The sequence below is a fragment of the Idiotropiscis lumnitzeri genome, chromosome 1, assembly GCF_059441095.1.
Source record: "Idiotropiscis lumnitzeri isolate Australia: NSW breed Sydney's pygmy pipehorse chromosome 1, RoL_Ilum_1.0, whole genome shotgun sequence".
NCBI classification, from domain to species: Eukaryota; Metazoa; Chordata; class Actinopteri; order Syngnathiformes; family Syngnathidae; genus Idiotropiscis; species Idiotropiscis lumnitzeri.
Window position 1 is genome coordinate 4,906,431 of NC_142391.1, and position 14,343 is coordinate 4,920,773.

At 41.0% G+C, this 14,343-nt stretch overlaps 3 protein-coding genes across 8 annotated transcripts in view; 1 reads left to right on the forward strand and 2 right to left on the reverse strand.

The window, feature by feature from the left end:
* Positions 1-12: 12 nt before the first annotated feature.
* Positions 13-7,505, reverse strand: zbtb24 (zinc finger and BTB domain containing 24). Of its 3 annotated transcripts, none has more exons than XM_088312208.1 (8): positions 7,441-7,505; positions 4,408-5,120; positions 4,061-4,228; positions 3,904-3,987; positions 3,595-3,678; positions 3,232-3,313; positions 2,813-3,041; positions 13-1,933 (listed from the first exon to the last, which is right to left on the reverse strand). In XM_088312208.1, exons 2-8 carry the CDS (start codon positions 5,102-5,104, stop codon positions 1,565-1,567), a joined length of 1,713 nt encoding a protein of 570 aa, XP_088168334.1. In that variant the 5' UTR covers positions 5,105-5,120; positions 7,441-7,505; the 3' UTR covers positions 13-1,564. The 3 variants fall into 3 exon arrangements, with proteins under 3 accessions (XP_088168334.1, XP_088168336.1, XP_088168337.1); XM_088312210.1 differs by having other exon boundaries at positions 4,408-5,117; positions 7,441-7,504; XM_088312211.1 differs by lacking the exon at positions 7,441-7,505 and adding an exon at positions 5,948-6,060.
* Positions 7,506-7,532: 27 nt separating this feature from the next.
* On the forward strand, positions 7,533-13,580 carry ddo (D-aspartate oxidase). Of its 2 annotated transcripts, none has more exons than XM_088312221.1 (5): positions 7,533-7,703; positions 10,521-10,693; positions 11,437-11,545; positions 11,923-12,099; positions 12,624-13,580. In XM_088312221.1, the coding sequence occupies exons 1-5, from the start codon at positions 7,675-7,677 to the stop codon at positions 13,183-13,185; spliced, it is 1,050 nt and encodes a 349-aa protein (XP_088168347.1). In that variant the 5' UTR covers positions 7,533-7,674; the 3' UTR covers positions 13,186-13,580. The 2 variants fall into 2 exon arrangements, with proteins under 2 accessions (XP_088168347.1, XP_088168348.1); XM_088312222.1 differs by lacking the exon at positions 7,533-7,703 and adding an exon at positions 9,458-9,601.
* A 135-nt stretch (positions 13,581-13,715) lies between these two features.
* The window catches only part of LOC148342901 (SAM and SH3 domain-containing protein 1-like), a 33,377-nt gene continuing 32,749 nt past the window's right edge, over positions 13,716-14,343 (reverse strand). For all 3 annotated transcript variants that reach the window (XM_088312237.1, XM_088312245.1, XM_088312229.1), the window contains exon 16: positions 13,716-14,117. In XM_088312237.1, the coding sequence (XP_088168363.1) occupies positions 13,972-14,117 (146 nt within the window). In that variant the 3' untranslated portion in view covers positions 13,716-13,971. The remainder of the gene's footprint in view (positions 14,118-14,343) is intronic.

The window sequence follows — 14,343 nt, forward strand, 5'->3', positions numbered from 1 at the left end:
TGTGTGGGTGTGTGCGTGTGTGTGTAAAATTTAACCCCCCCCCAAGAGGAATTGCATGGTTGCAGGTGGACCGGGAAGGCAGTTTCCTATTGGCTGGCAGCCTCCGAGCTCCCAGCCAATCGCTGCTCTGTATCCGAGAGGAACGCAGCTGGGCTCGAGCTTGTGCTGTGCATATTTTTACACATTTGGATGGATGTAGCTTAGTTTGTTGTCGCCATGGTAGCGAGGAGGTAGCGTGATGGGGTCACGGGAGGACGGGGCAGGCTCGGATAATGGATGTTTCAATCAAAGACCAATATTTCTTTTTGAATTCAGTTGCAAAGGTGTCCAATCATTCGTTTTTGAATGGATTATTTAATTAAATAATACTCAGTCATTATCATTAATTAATCAAATGTTTCACTTTGTCATTAAATGTTTTGTCAAGTATTTAAAACTTCTGCATCATCACATTATTTCCTCGATATATAATTATTTTGAAATGTACAATCCCACGTTTCCACATGCAAGCCTGAAGAAATGAATTTAAAAGGCATAATTCGTCCAAACGAGGAAGCTGAGATGGAACGAGTAAAATAAAAATAACAGCACGGTGTCGCTCTGAATGAACTTTATTTAAATGTCTGTCAACCTGTTTGTTTTACTCAAGGATTTTGCTGCCACACCAGGAAAAAAAGAAGTCCCACGTTACATCATAACGGAATAAATTCTACAAATTTAATCGAACAGGTTTCACATAATAATGTGATAAGTTATCACGTTAAAATGTGGCAACATTTTGCTGCGATAATTTTGTTTTTTTGGCTTCCACATTCAGCAGAACAAAATGGAACCAATTACCCGGGTCAAGCCCTAAGTCCTTATTTTTAACGGACGACTAATTTTTTACAGTATTGTTAGTAACAACATCACAACAAAAAAAATTTTTTTTCTTTTTTTTTTAAAGCCGATTCTGATATTTGGCTGGAGAAATTCCCCATTGCCGATTAATCAACAATAATGAATAAAATAGCTTATTTTTTGGCCCTTAATGATTACAACAATAGATGTGAATTACAATCAAAACATTTGACTGTTTTTAAATGCTTAAATTTACAACAGAGAGAAATTTCAGCCAACATTTTGGGGGCTGGAGGGGTTGGAGCAAATGTTTCCATGTTTGTATAATAATAAAAAAAAAAAAAAAAAAAAATTGGCCGATTTCTACAAATTAAAATATCGGCCGATCAATACAGTCAGCCGATTAATCGATCAGGCCCTACTGGTAACTTTGATTTTATGAAACACAAAAAAGACTGAATTGGAAGCAATTGTTTTAAGTTATGCCGAAGCACAAAAAAGTACAACGACGTGAATCTAATCACATTCAAACGTGACATTTATCATGTTTTAATGTGATATTGAGCTTTTTTTCCCAGTGTGGCAGGAATACACTCCCGTTGCGTCCATCACACTTTGACCTGCCCACGCATCTCATCAACTACAAGTTAGATTTTTTAAATTTTCTCCATTAAGTGCAACTGAAAGCCACGTGTGTTGTTGACCGGATCTGTTGAAGCTGCGCTCAGGTGTGTGTGGGTGGCGGTGCGCCGGTGGCGTAGACGGTCCCGGCCTGGATCTGGAAGGTGTGTCCGTGGATGTGGTGGCTGGAGATGTGCTCGGAGGTCTGGCTGATGGAGATGGGCTGGTTGACGCGGACGTGCGGCTGCGCCACCTGCCGGGCGGGCCCGTGCGCCACGTGCAGGTGTTCGGCGGCTTCTTTGCTCAGGGTGATGACGTACATGGACTCGGCCCGCGCCGCTGCCTGTGCGTCCGGTGTGCCGAGCATCTGGATCTGAGGCGTGACCGTGTTGATCTCCTGTGCCAGGCTAATGTTGTCCCCCGTCACCAGAAGCTGGATCTCCTGGTCTGAGCCCGCTGCCAGATGATACTTCTGGACATGTGAGGAGAGATGAGATGCCTTTACTTTTACATTTACGTAGCTTTAGCTTTTAGGTTCAATGCTGGCCATTTGTGTCCACCTCTCTTCCTTTTTTTTCTCTCTCAACAATTTCAGTTGTGTTCATGCAAATGCATGTTTGGTGATTTTGACCCTTCCAACTTCAGCTCTTTAAATTTACCAATAAAACCCTATATTGTTTAAATTACATTTTTTACCCAAAAAATTAAAAAAAAATAAATAAACTCTCCAAAGTGTCACTATAACGACCAACATTACAATTTAGGAGCATAGCAGGCCCCCCAAAAAAAAAAAAAAAAGTTTTTTATTTATTTATTATTATTTATTTATCAGTCGAGAGCAACGATGGTCAACTGATGCATCCCTTGAAATCCTAATTCTTGTATTTTTTCCATTTGAGTTACTTTTTAGAGCAGGTTTTATAGTTATTGTTTTTTTATACGCTTTTGTTTTGTTGAAAATGCTACATTTTAGTCTGGTTTTATTATTGGTTTTTAGCTTTTTTTATTTTATTTTTAAATATATGGAGTATTTTTTTTCTGTATCCCCCCCAAAAAAAACAAAACAAGAAAAAAAAATGACATAGAGCAATACTGAAATAAGAACATTTAAATATAGAATGGCGGAATCTCATTTATGATATAAAGACTAAAACAAAATTACTTTTTCACTATAGTTATATTTAGTTCATTTTATACTAATAAGATACACTTTCAAAGTTATTTTTTTATTTTTCTTAATGCATTTTAATTTTCCATTGTATTTCATTAACCCCCCCAAAAAAATATTTTAATACTACTTTCAATAGTTTGATTGGCTTTCGTAAACTATAATAACCTTGACTTGACCCACTTGTGCCTGCAGGCCGCCGCCATCTTCCTCCACGGGCTCTGCTTCCGAAACCCGTTCCTTGCTGTGGGTGTTGACGTGCGTCTTCAGGTTGTCGAGGCGCGAGAAGCACAGGCCGCACGCCGAGCAGTTGAAGGGCTTCTTGCCCGAGTGGGAGGCCACGTGGCGGCGGTGGGCGCTGCGGTCCGCAAAGGACTTGTTGCACACGCTGCAGCTGTACGGCTTTTCGCCTCTGTGGGACGACACACGACATTTTTTGAAAATTGAACTAATGCATTTTTTTCTCTAAATAAATAAATAATGGATAAATACATTTGAATTAACCAATTCTAGGAACAATCAGTTAAGCAAATGCGATAAAAAAACGACAACATGAAATAGCAAGTAGTGCCGTGGCGTCAGCGTGCAGAGGTCGTGCTCACCTGTGTATCCGAATGTGCGTCTGCAAAGTGCTCTTGACGGAAAAACACTTGCCGCAGATTTCGCATGTGAACGGCTTCTCACCTGCCACAACAACGACACAACCTGACGATTTACCAGGAAATTGGACCATATCGGGGGGTTTAAAGCAATTATAACGGCCATCAATTGGACGCAGATTTTCACTATTCGCATGAAAAATTAATGGAAATGTTCAAGCCCACAAAATAAAACAATAAAAACACATTTTTATTGTTTTTTTATGCGAAAAAGAAATAAAATACACTCCGCACTATTATAGTATTGTACTTTCTACTTAAGGTGTCGCGTGACATCACGTGTCGGTGACTGGTCGGGATTTTTACCTGTGTGAGTGCGCAGGTGCTTTTTCAACTGGGCCGTATCCAAAAACTTGTGCTGACACTGGGCACACTCTGGAAGCGATTTACCTAAAACAAATCCAGAAATGATCATGAATAAAATGCACAATTTAGTCTTCAAGCGGGCACGTTACATTTAGATACGCGACGGCGGGAGGGCGATAAGACCTTGAAATAACATCTCAGATTTATTGCACACAAATATTTGAAATGCTCATCGTGACAAATAAATTAAGTAATCATCAAATTTCTCAGCACTTGAATACACACACACACACCATGCTTCCATCTGACCTGAGTGGATCCTGTAATGACTTTTCAGCTGCCTCCTCTGAGTGAAGCTCTTTCCACACTTGTCACAGCAGAATGATTTGTTTTCTGTAAGACAACAGACATATCATCAGGTCCACCCACACCCGTGCAACTAATGTGAGAAATAATTTGAGACTACCTTGGTGGAGATTCATGTGCTCATGCAGGCTGTGCTTGGTGGCGAGGACTTTGGAGCACACGCTGCACACGAACGGCGTCTCTCCCGTGTGCTTGCGCTGGTGCACCAGCAGCGTGTGCTTTTGGGTGAACGCCGCGCCGCACGCCTGGCAGCAGAATGGTTTCTCACCTGCCGGGGGCAACAATGACATCACTTCCTTAAATATTTAAATATTAAATATAATCGCTCCAAAGCACTTCCGTATACAAACGAGGGTTGGCTCCCTACTAATATCTAACATTGAATAAAACATTTAATCAGTTAATAGGTGAATTCACAGGTGCCGAACTGCAAGTACAAGAGGGTACCGGTGTGCGTGCGTTGGTGGATCTTCAAGAAGATGTGGTTTTTGAAAGCCTTGCCGCAGTCGTGGCATTTGGCCTCCGTGTCGGGGTACTTCCTCTTCCTGCCCCTCCTTGCCAGTTCTCCGCCTCCAGCTGGCATGTCTCCGCCCATTTTAAAAGCGTTGTACTTCACGGGCGGCGTAATCCTACGTCTTCCCACCCGATTGGGCTGCTGTTTGCTTTCTCCGTCGTCAGCGACTTCCTGTCGCTCTTCGGCGGGGTCGACACACAAGGGATTCTTCTTCTGTTGATTTCTGACCAGCAGGTTCTTCTTGGGCCGCCCTGGTTTGCGTCGCCGCATGTTCTGCAGCAACTCTACGAGGTCGCCCACCTTTAGCAACTGAGCAGCAGCCAGGAGTTGCTCACTGGCGCCCTCATCAAAGGACACCCGGGCACTGTAGATGAACTCCAGCAGCGCCCCGCACGTGGCGGCCGTTATGCCGTCCAGCTGGTAGGTGGCCCCGGTGAGGCCGTCAACATCGCTGGCGGTGAAGAGCTGCAAGAAGTAGTCACTGCTCGCCGCCAGCAGGGCCTTGTGCGCCCGGAAATGCTCCGCCTCCGCCATTAAGGTGATATCACTCAGGATGTCACGCTTTCTGAGGCACCCCAATTTGCTCAGGATGGTCGTCTTGTACGAGGAAGACGAGATCGTCACTGTCATCTTCTTCACTGAACTGCTGTGAAATAGAATAAAAATTAAAAAAAAAAAAAAGAGGGTGAATCCCCTCCATGACTATTATTTAATAATGATTGAAAACCTCCAATTATTGTACATGGCTGTTGTTCCGACTACAACGCCGCCATGCCAATAAGTATTTTACATTTTCATTATTTATTGTTTGCATTTTATTCAATTTCAGCATGTAATATTGCCCTCCGGTCTTGCTTATTTTTTTTGTACTAGCAGAGTAACTAATGTGTAATTTGGTTGGCAGATAGGGTGGGATAAAAAAAAATTCTTCTTCCCACTCCATTTCAGGCACATGACTTTTGTTTCCAATTTCTCAACTTAATCATTTGTGATTGGATTCTGTTGTCGGAATATGACACTGACTGTGTCGCTTTGTTCTCGCCTGAAACTAATAAAAAAATGAAATGAAAATATGAATGAAAAATGATTGCTGAGCAGCTAGGCAATTAATTGAAATTCAATCGGGATTTTGATTTTGGCTTCTAGTGATCATAAAAAACATCATTAAAAAAACTCAATTAATATAGCAAAACGGCACAGTGTCGTTATAATTTATATTGTGAAATCTCCCTGAATCCACCTTTGAGGCCTGTGCAGCCAGCGTGTGACGAATGTTATTTTGCACACCCTGACATTGCTTTAAATTGTTAAATAACAATCCTGTTGAAGTGAACTGTAAAACCAAATACATACGGTCTACATTTACAAATACAAATATATACTAACGCCGCTAACGCTAATGCTAAAGAGGCTAATTAGGAAAATTAAAATCGCGCACTGGGAGCGCAATTCCTTCAAATAATGAATACTCACACATAAATGCTGAGGTAATTGTTATATACAGGTAATATAGCAAAACTCAAAGGGATATGTTATTTTTAATGTGTGAAAAAAAACGAGTGAAATCGAAGAAGTTCGAGCGAGACTTTCTTGTTCTCTTTCCATCCGAATGGAAGCTTCTATCTCCATTCATGCACGGATCCACACTGCTCCCTAGAGGTCGAGGTACGCACTGCATCTATTTATTTATTTATTTACTTATTTATTAGGGCTGTCAAAATTAAAGTGTTAACTGGAGATTAATTTTAAAAATGTTAACGCAGTCAGATGTTTTAACTCCGTTAACAGAGTTTTGTATTTGTATATAATTATTTTTAAATGTATACAGGGACAGTGCATATTAATCAAACAGTTTCCCGTAAATATGCCAGATTATTGCCAATGGCTAATTTGCATCAATTGTCCCTGTCGCAGGTTGATGATAGATTGTACAAAAGAAAACATAACGTACGTTTAAAATACAGTACAGTTTCAAGGAACACACTAATGAACAGCCATATAAATACAGTAAATGCAAGTAAGTATGAGTATGAGTCGTAAGGTGCTGCAGTGCCAGCTTTCATACAAGTTAAAGTGTTAAAAGTGCTTGACTGTTAAAATGTTATGAGTCAGATGCTGTACAAATATTGAACCATGTGTGTAAGTTGTACACCTTTAGCACATCATCTCGCAACCAAACACCCTGCTCACGTTACCACTTGCAAAACAACACTGCAGCTGGGCAGAACTAAATGTACTGTAGAACTTTTGCTTGTCAAGAAATTGTTTCTAAGGAAAATACCTGTAAAGATGACCGCTGATGGTGCTACACCGGGGCTACGGGGGACTATAGCATTGATAGAAATCTGTGTTGCTCAGGATAAGATCCTCCAGAATTTTATTTGATATTCTAAAATATATTTGTAAATTATTTTCCTTGCCCCATTATGTATTAATGAAAGTCTCCCTTTAGGCTCTGAGAGCGCGCGCGCGAGAGAGAAATCTTGGAGTCGTGCCTGTTCTCTCATTTGATCAGAAAAAGTCAATTTTATTTAATTCATCAGTTCATGCATGTTTTTTATTTTGGTTTTAAATTTTACAAAAGTTCCCACAGCACTTATACAGAAATACCATGGGTGCTTAAAAAACATCTGTACTAACACAATTATTTGAATGAGGATTTGACTCAAATATGTTTCTGTAAGAACAAGGGGGAAAAAGATACATAAAAAGCTAGTTCATCAGGCATGCAAGTGGAGAGCCTCCCTCAAAGGTGTTTGAAGCTCAAAGGCCAATGTACAACTTTTCAGGTTAGCAAAAAGCGAAAAAAAAAGCGACAGCACCTCGGACAAAAACACCCGCTTACTCTTTAGAAGAAAATCGAGGTTAAAACGAAACACTGATCTAAGTAAAAGCAGAGGTTGGCAACGTATTTATTGTAGAAAGTCCGTCGAATTTTAGTGGATAGTGAGCTGTTAGGACCTTACCGTTTTCTTGCTAACCGGAAGAAGACTGTTTATGTTCTCGCGAGGAGTGCGCTCGTGACGAGACTTCTGTATGGGCGTGGATACAGCATCGGGAATTCCTTTATTATAGAGCCACTTGTCGCTCGCTTTCGAAGGCTATTAGGGAAAAAGGCTTCATCAGTGTTTTGATTTCAAAATATTACAGACGCATTAATCAGTTTATTTTTTGAATAAACAGATTAGTAATAAAGGACAATGGAGGTCTACACTGAGCAGAAAAGCAGGTTAGTAATACCAGTAAAACGTAAACAAAAACACGTAGTTTTCCCCCTTGTGTCGTTGTTTAAATTCGTTTGGGACGCTGTAGTACGGTGGACGAGAAAGGTACAAGATGAGAAAAGACGCAATTCTGGAGTAGTAATAAAAATAAAGTTGTTGTTTTATTGTTGCAGGTTGTGTCACTGTAGCAATGTCAAAATGATTTATTCTGTGATTTTGCCAGACCCGTATTAGACGTTGCTTATCTTAATGTTAAGATAAAACAAGGCTAGAGCGGGAAACAAGAAAATTATGATGAAGTAAAACTGCCATTTATTTACATCGTGCTTTTCAAAGTATTGTAGCGTCTTCAAAAGACACGTCAAACCCCCAACTCCGAGCAATACTGTTGCGTAATCTTTACATTCGGATCTTCTCAAGTGCTTTCAACACCATCCAAGCCCGCCTTATTGGGAGACAAGCTGGAGCAGGCGGGAGTGGCCCACCACCTCATCACATGGATCCACGACTACCTCACAAACCGGCCACAGTACGTGAGGACACAGGACTGTGTGTCTGACGTGCTCCTCTGCAGCACGGGAGCGCCGCAGGGAACTGTTCTGGCTCCCTTCCTGTTCACCCTCTACACCTCGGACTACAAATACAATTCCATAACCTGTCACCTGCAGAAGTTCTCTGATGACTCTGCGATTGTCGGCCTCATCACTGACGGTGACGATCGGGAGTACAGAGGGGTTACGCAGGGGTTCGTGGACTGGTGTCAGCAGAACCGCCTCCAAATCAAGGCTGGGAAATCCAAAGAGCTGGTGGTGGATTTCCGCAAGCGTCTGCACTCTCCACCTGCACCAGTGAATATCCAGGGAACAGACGTTGAGAGGGTCTCAACTTACAAGTACCTGGGTGTTCATCTGAACAATAAATTGGACTGGAGCGACAACACAAACGCTCTCTATAGGAAGGGTCAAAGCAGACTCTTCCTACTCAGGAGGCTGAGGTCTTTTGGCGTTCGGGGAACACTCCTCAGGAACCTCTATGACTCGGTGGTTTCATCAGTCATCTTCTATGGAGTGGTCTCCTGGGCAGGAGGCATCTCGGGGCGGGACAAAAAGAGACTGGACAAACTGGTGAGGAGGGCCAGCTCTGTCCTGGGCTGCTCCCTGGACTCTGTGGACTCAGTGGGGGGCAGGAGGATGACGGCAAAACTGTCATCAATGCTGGACAACCCAGCCCACCCACTCAATGATTCTCTGAGAACACTCCACAGCTCCTTCAGTGATAGACTGTTACACCCTCGCTGTACCAAAGAGAGATTTCGCCGCTCCTTCCTGCCGACTGCTGTCAGACTTTTTAACAAGAACATTGGGTCAGGCCTACAAACGGGAGGGCATTAGTGCAATTGTGCAGTCCTAGGATGCAATATACGCTACTACTGTACTTTCAGCCAATGGTGTACTTAAATATTGACCAATGATGTATTTTGTTTATCATTACAGTATTCTTATTACAATACTTCTATCACTGCAGTATTTCTACCATTGCAGGACGTTCACTATTACAGTACTTTTATCATTGCAGTATTTTTCTATCGTTGCAGTACATTTTACCATTACAGTACTTTTATCATTGCAGTATTTTCTATCATTGGAGTACTTTTCTATCATTTCAGTACTCTTACTGTTCTGTTACGCAGTGAAAGTTGTGTTTGTTTCAGTGTGTCGGTGTTCTGAGACTGTTTGAAAATATTCAAATGCCTTTAGTGCTCTCTAGAGGAAATCGCGGGTAACTGCAACTAATGTGCCTTTTTTTTTTACAATGCGGAAGTGTCGGGCGTTATTGCACACAGACGACAACGACGCACGTTTCTCTGCCGCCCTGAGAGATCGCACATATCTTTTATTTCGAGGTTGCATCGCCTTATAATTCATTTGTGTTTAAAAACGGAATTGTTTGGTTTGATGTATAATTGTCAAATTGGCCGTAGCAGTGTTGTTTGTAGCTTGCTACTCACGAACATGAGAGTGGTTAAGATGGCGTCTAGGACGCTTATATACGGCATAATGTGATGTACAATTTGTTTATACATTTTGTAGTTGCATTTTATTTCTGATTTTCACAGTTTTACCCTTTTGAGTATCAGTAAACCTGCTTTGACACAGCCACGTCTGCAGAGTCATTGATATAAGAAAGGTGTTCCTCGCTATAACGGCACACTTACCATTACAGTACTTTTATCATTGCATTATTTTTATGATTGCAGTATTTTCAATCATTCAGTAGTTTTTATCATTATAGCGTTTCCCCCTCTGTATAATGGACAGGCATTAGGAGTGTTTTCTTACACTTAGATACGTTTATACTGTGTATATTTGCATGCTTTTTATGAATGTCTGCTGCTAATGTTATACATTAACGGCTACATTACGCCGCCGACTCTGCGTGATCTATATATTTGCTGCTGTAACACCTCAAATTTCCCCATTGTGGGACTAATAAAGGACATCTTTATCTTTATCTTTCTCTTTAAAAATGGATTGAGCTAAATACGGCGCAATCCCGGAACAAAACTTGTTGCAAACTGCAAAAGACCTGATATTGGAAAAAGAGATTCATCTTCCAGCAAGACAATGGCATCGTTTCAATCCAAGAAAAAAAAAATCAATTAAAAAAAAAGCTACACAAAACATAGAAGTTTATTACTATGAGATGGCAAAATGTGAAAAGGCGCAAGGGGTGTGAATACTTTTTCAAGGCACTGTACATACTAGCCGCTTACCTTATGGGACTTTTGCTTGGCATCTCATGACTGATGTCTTGTGTTCCAGGATGAGAGGAGCAAAGGTGGCGGTGGTGGGCGCAGGCGTGGTGGGCTTGTCCACGGCTGTGTGCGTGGCCGAGACACTCCCCAGCTGCTCCGTCACCCTGCTGGCCGACAAATTCAGCCCGAGCACCACCAGCGACGGAGCGGCCGGGATCCTCTTTGCGGATCAATTTCCAGGTGGGTGAAAAGTAAAATCACCACGCCGCACAATTTGAATGACGAAGATGATTGTACGGTGGGGTGCCAAAGCAGGAGTTGTGTGAATAATTGACGACTATTATAAGATTGAAAGATAATATTGAAGAAAAAAAAAGGAACAAAAAATTTTTTTTTCATAAAACGACAAAAACTAATAATACAAATACAAATAATAATTTTTAAAATATTGAGAAAAAAGTAATGTACTTTATACGTGTAGAGTATTGTTAAGCACATAAGACGCAAAGTGGTCAAATAAAATTAAGTGGTGCCTTGATATATCAGTTGAGTTTATTCTATGACCAATTGTAACTCAGACAAATTCAAATAAATTTTACTCATAAAAAAAAAAATGATTTTTTTGTGTTTTCAATAAAGAAAAATAGCATTTTAATGTAACATATACATTAGATTTGACCGATATGGATTTTTAGAAATTTTTTGGGTTGATGACAATTCTGATATTAGGCAGAATGAAATTAAGATAAGCGATTATTCCGCAGATTAATTTAAAAAATATATAACGGCTAAAAGGACTTATATTTTTGTCCCTTCATGCTTACAACAATAAATATATGAATTCCAAGAAGAAAAATTTTTTTTCTGGCCAAATTTGCCGATTTAAAAAATGCTAACGACATTCGATTAAATTGGCTAGTGTTTTAAATGTGTAAATAAAAATTAAATACTGTACACCTAATTTTGCACTTTTTATCCACTAGATATTCCTTTGGAACGCCAGAGATTCTGGTTCCGCAACAGCTTTAACCATTTACTGGCCATCGCACAGTCCCAACATGCATCCGAGGCCGGAGTGCTGCTCACCTCAGGGTAACATTGCAAATGTAAAATGAAAAAAAAAAATCTTCCCAATTGGAAAGAGTTTCCAGGTAGAATGTATGCTTTTGTCCAAATACCCAAAGAATCAGCAATGATAGACATACCATATTGTAGCGTCTATATTTATCACTAGCTGTCCTTTTCTGACACTTCCATTTTTTAAGGTCTTCTTATAAGCAATGCACGTTAAGATGAACTGGAATTATTATTTTATTATCAAAAAATATACAAGACAGACAGTTTTTTTTTCTTCTACCTCAACTACGACTGACCCGGCCCATCTAAACGTCGCCCACAAAATGCTGACTGATGTGATGTTGTGCACAAAGGTGTCATCTTTTCTTGTGAACGCTCCCCCTACGCTCCAGCTATCAAATCTTTCGGGAGCCCCCTGCCAACAAGAGGCCCTACTGGTGGGACCTCGTGCTTGGTTTTCGTTTCATGAGCGAACGCGAGCTGCGCCGCTTCTCAGAGCACACATTTGGCCAGGCCTTCACCACCATCAAGTGCGAATGTTCCAGCTACCTGCCCTGGTTACGAAAGAGGTACGTTCAGCCGCCACTTGAGAATGTTACATTGCTACATTGTGAGGACATTATAAGGAAAAGTGCCTTAAAAATTAATTTAAAAAAAAAAGCCTCAGAACTAGTATTTTCTTTTTATTTATTTTCTTTTTCAGTCCCCCCCCCATTTGTTTCAACCTTTTTTTTCCCACATTAATCTTTTTAATTAATGTGAAAATATTTTTTTTTCTGTTGTTTTTGTAAGATTTGTGAAACCCTAGCCAGGAATGGTGTTCCAGAAAAAAGTTATCTTTTGAATTGTATTTGTTAAAAATGTTTCCCCAATTAGTTAGTCTAAGCTTTTTTTTTCTCAGCATTTTTAATGTTTTTTTTTCCTTTCTTAATTTTTTTTTCCATGTCATTGTTTTTCATTTTTGCCTCTATTTATTTTATTTTTTCTTGTCATAACTTAGATATTTTAAATGATTTCCTATTTTTTTAGGTAAAGGGCTTCATAAAATATATGTGTATGTCTAGTTTCCTCTTTAAATTTGTTTTGTGTCCAGGTTCACAAATGCCAGCGGTAAAGTAGAGCAGAAGAAAGTCTCCAGTCTTGAGGAGTTGAGCCCCGACTACGATGTCATTGTCAACTGCACGGGCCTGGGCTTCAAGGAGATAGTGGGAGACGACGAGCTCTACCCGGTCCGGGGCCAGGTCCTGATGATGGAGGCCCCCTGGTTGCAATACTTCATCCGCGAAGAGAAAGGGAAGTCATACGTTTACCCCGGCTCCCGCTACGTCACACTGGGAGGCACCCGGCAGGCGGGAGACTGGTCCCTGGAGGTCAACCCCAAGGACTCTGAGTCCATCCAAGAGCGCTGCACCCGGCTGGAGCCATCCCTGCATCAGGGTAGGCTGTGTGGGCAGTGGGTCGGGCTCAGGCCCAACAGGAAGAATCCCAGGGTCGAAAAGCAGGCGATCCGGTTGGGTGGCGGCTGCGGGGCGCATGTGGTGCACAACTACGGCCATGGGGGCTACGGAGTCTGCCTGGCCTGGGGGACTGCTGTGGATGCCACTGAGCTGGTCAGGCGCTGCCTTCAAGAACTGCATCCACAAGCTAAACTGTAATCTGCTCCTACCATTACATGCATTTTCACTGAGCCATAATCCGCCATTGCCAATCAGTGCAGAATCAGTAGCTAACTAGCAGGGCTGAATGATTTACAAAAAATGTATATAATACTTCCCCTTAATATTGTGATAGCATTTGAATGTACTCTCATATTTTTTAACAATAAATTAATCTCTCTCTCTCTCACACTCGATAGATTATCTATAAAAATTAATTGGGCTGTCGATTTGAATTCTATTAATTGCTCAGCCCTATGACCTAAATAATATTGTGACTTAGAATTGTGCATTCTTCATTTTGCGCTTGACTGTATAACCAAATTTGGAGCTGCTGTCTGGGCTTCTCTGAGAAATAATAAATAAAAGAAAATCAATAATATATAATTATATAATGAGTCTGACTGCGTTGTTTATTGTAAAATAGTACATCTGAAAATGCATGGTTAACAATATTTAAGCATTAAATGAATCACGTGCCTTGCAGTGAAGAAAGAAGCATCCATCCATTTTCAGAACCGCTTCTTTTATTTCTCACACACACGCCCCCAAAAAAAAAAAAAAAAAAGTCACGTGCATCATAAGATCAAGTGAATACTTTTCAATTCGAGGCACATGATAAAAAAGCTTGTGCAAGGCTACGCTACGGTAAGAAAAGTATTTACACAACACTGTACATTTTTTTTCATTCACCGCAGCCCTCAAAGTCACTCTACATGTGTGGGCGACTCTCTGCACAAGAAAACATGAAGAACAAGTCGGCGTACCACACAAAGGAGGAAGCTTTCATAGTGGGGTCAAGCTGTTGTCGTCCAGGGGATCGCTGCTCTCGTAGCAGCCCGAGTCCCTCGGGGAGGCTCCCGTCAGGACATGGGTGTCGAGCACGGAAGCGTCCTCCTTGGGGAAGCTGCTTGTCTCCGGATCGCTGCTGCCTGGAAAGCGATACAGTTACGTTACATGCAATGACTGCCCCTTTAAGCTTCCTTTCAAAAAAAAAAATTATTGTGTCATCCAAAATTACGCGAGTCACCGATAGACTGACTAACTATATAAACTAAATAAACTCGCCAATTGACAACCGACATTTTTATGATCCACCTATTCTATTAAACAGCTAAGTCATTAACATATCAATGACAAAATAAACTCAACCAACCA

What these genes read in the sequence shown, in the direction of transcription:
- zbtb24 (XM_088312208.1), bottom strand. Translation starts at nt 5,104, where the DNA reads ATGACAGTGACGATCTCGTCTTCCTCGTACAAGACGACCATCCTGAGC. An exon ending in CCACCAACGCACGCACACCG is followed by an intron (nt 4,229 to 4,407) that starts GTACCCTCTTGT and finishes TGCCCCCGGCAG; the next exon opens with GTGAGAAACCATTCTGCTGC. An exon ending in ACGCACATTCGGATACACAG is followed by an intron (nt 3,042 to 3,231) that starts GTGAGCACGACC and finishes GTCGTCCCACAG; the next exon opens with AGGCGAAAAGCCGTACAGCT.
- ddo (XM_088312221.1), top strand. Translation starts at nt 7,675, where the DNA reads ATGGAGGTCTACACTGAGCAGAAAAGCAG. An exon ending in CTTTGCGGATCAATTTCCAG is followed by an intron (nt 10,694 to 11,436) that starts GTGGGTGAAAAG and finishes TTTATCCACTAG; the next exon opens with ATATTCCTTTGGAACGCCAG. An exon ending in GGAGTGCTGCTCACCTCAGG is followed by an intron (nt 11,546 to 11,922) that starts GTAACATTGCAA and finishes CCTACGCTCCAG; the next exon opens with CTATCAAATCTTTCGGGAGC.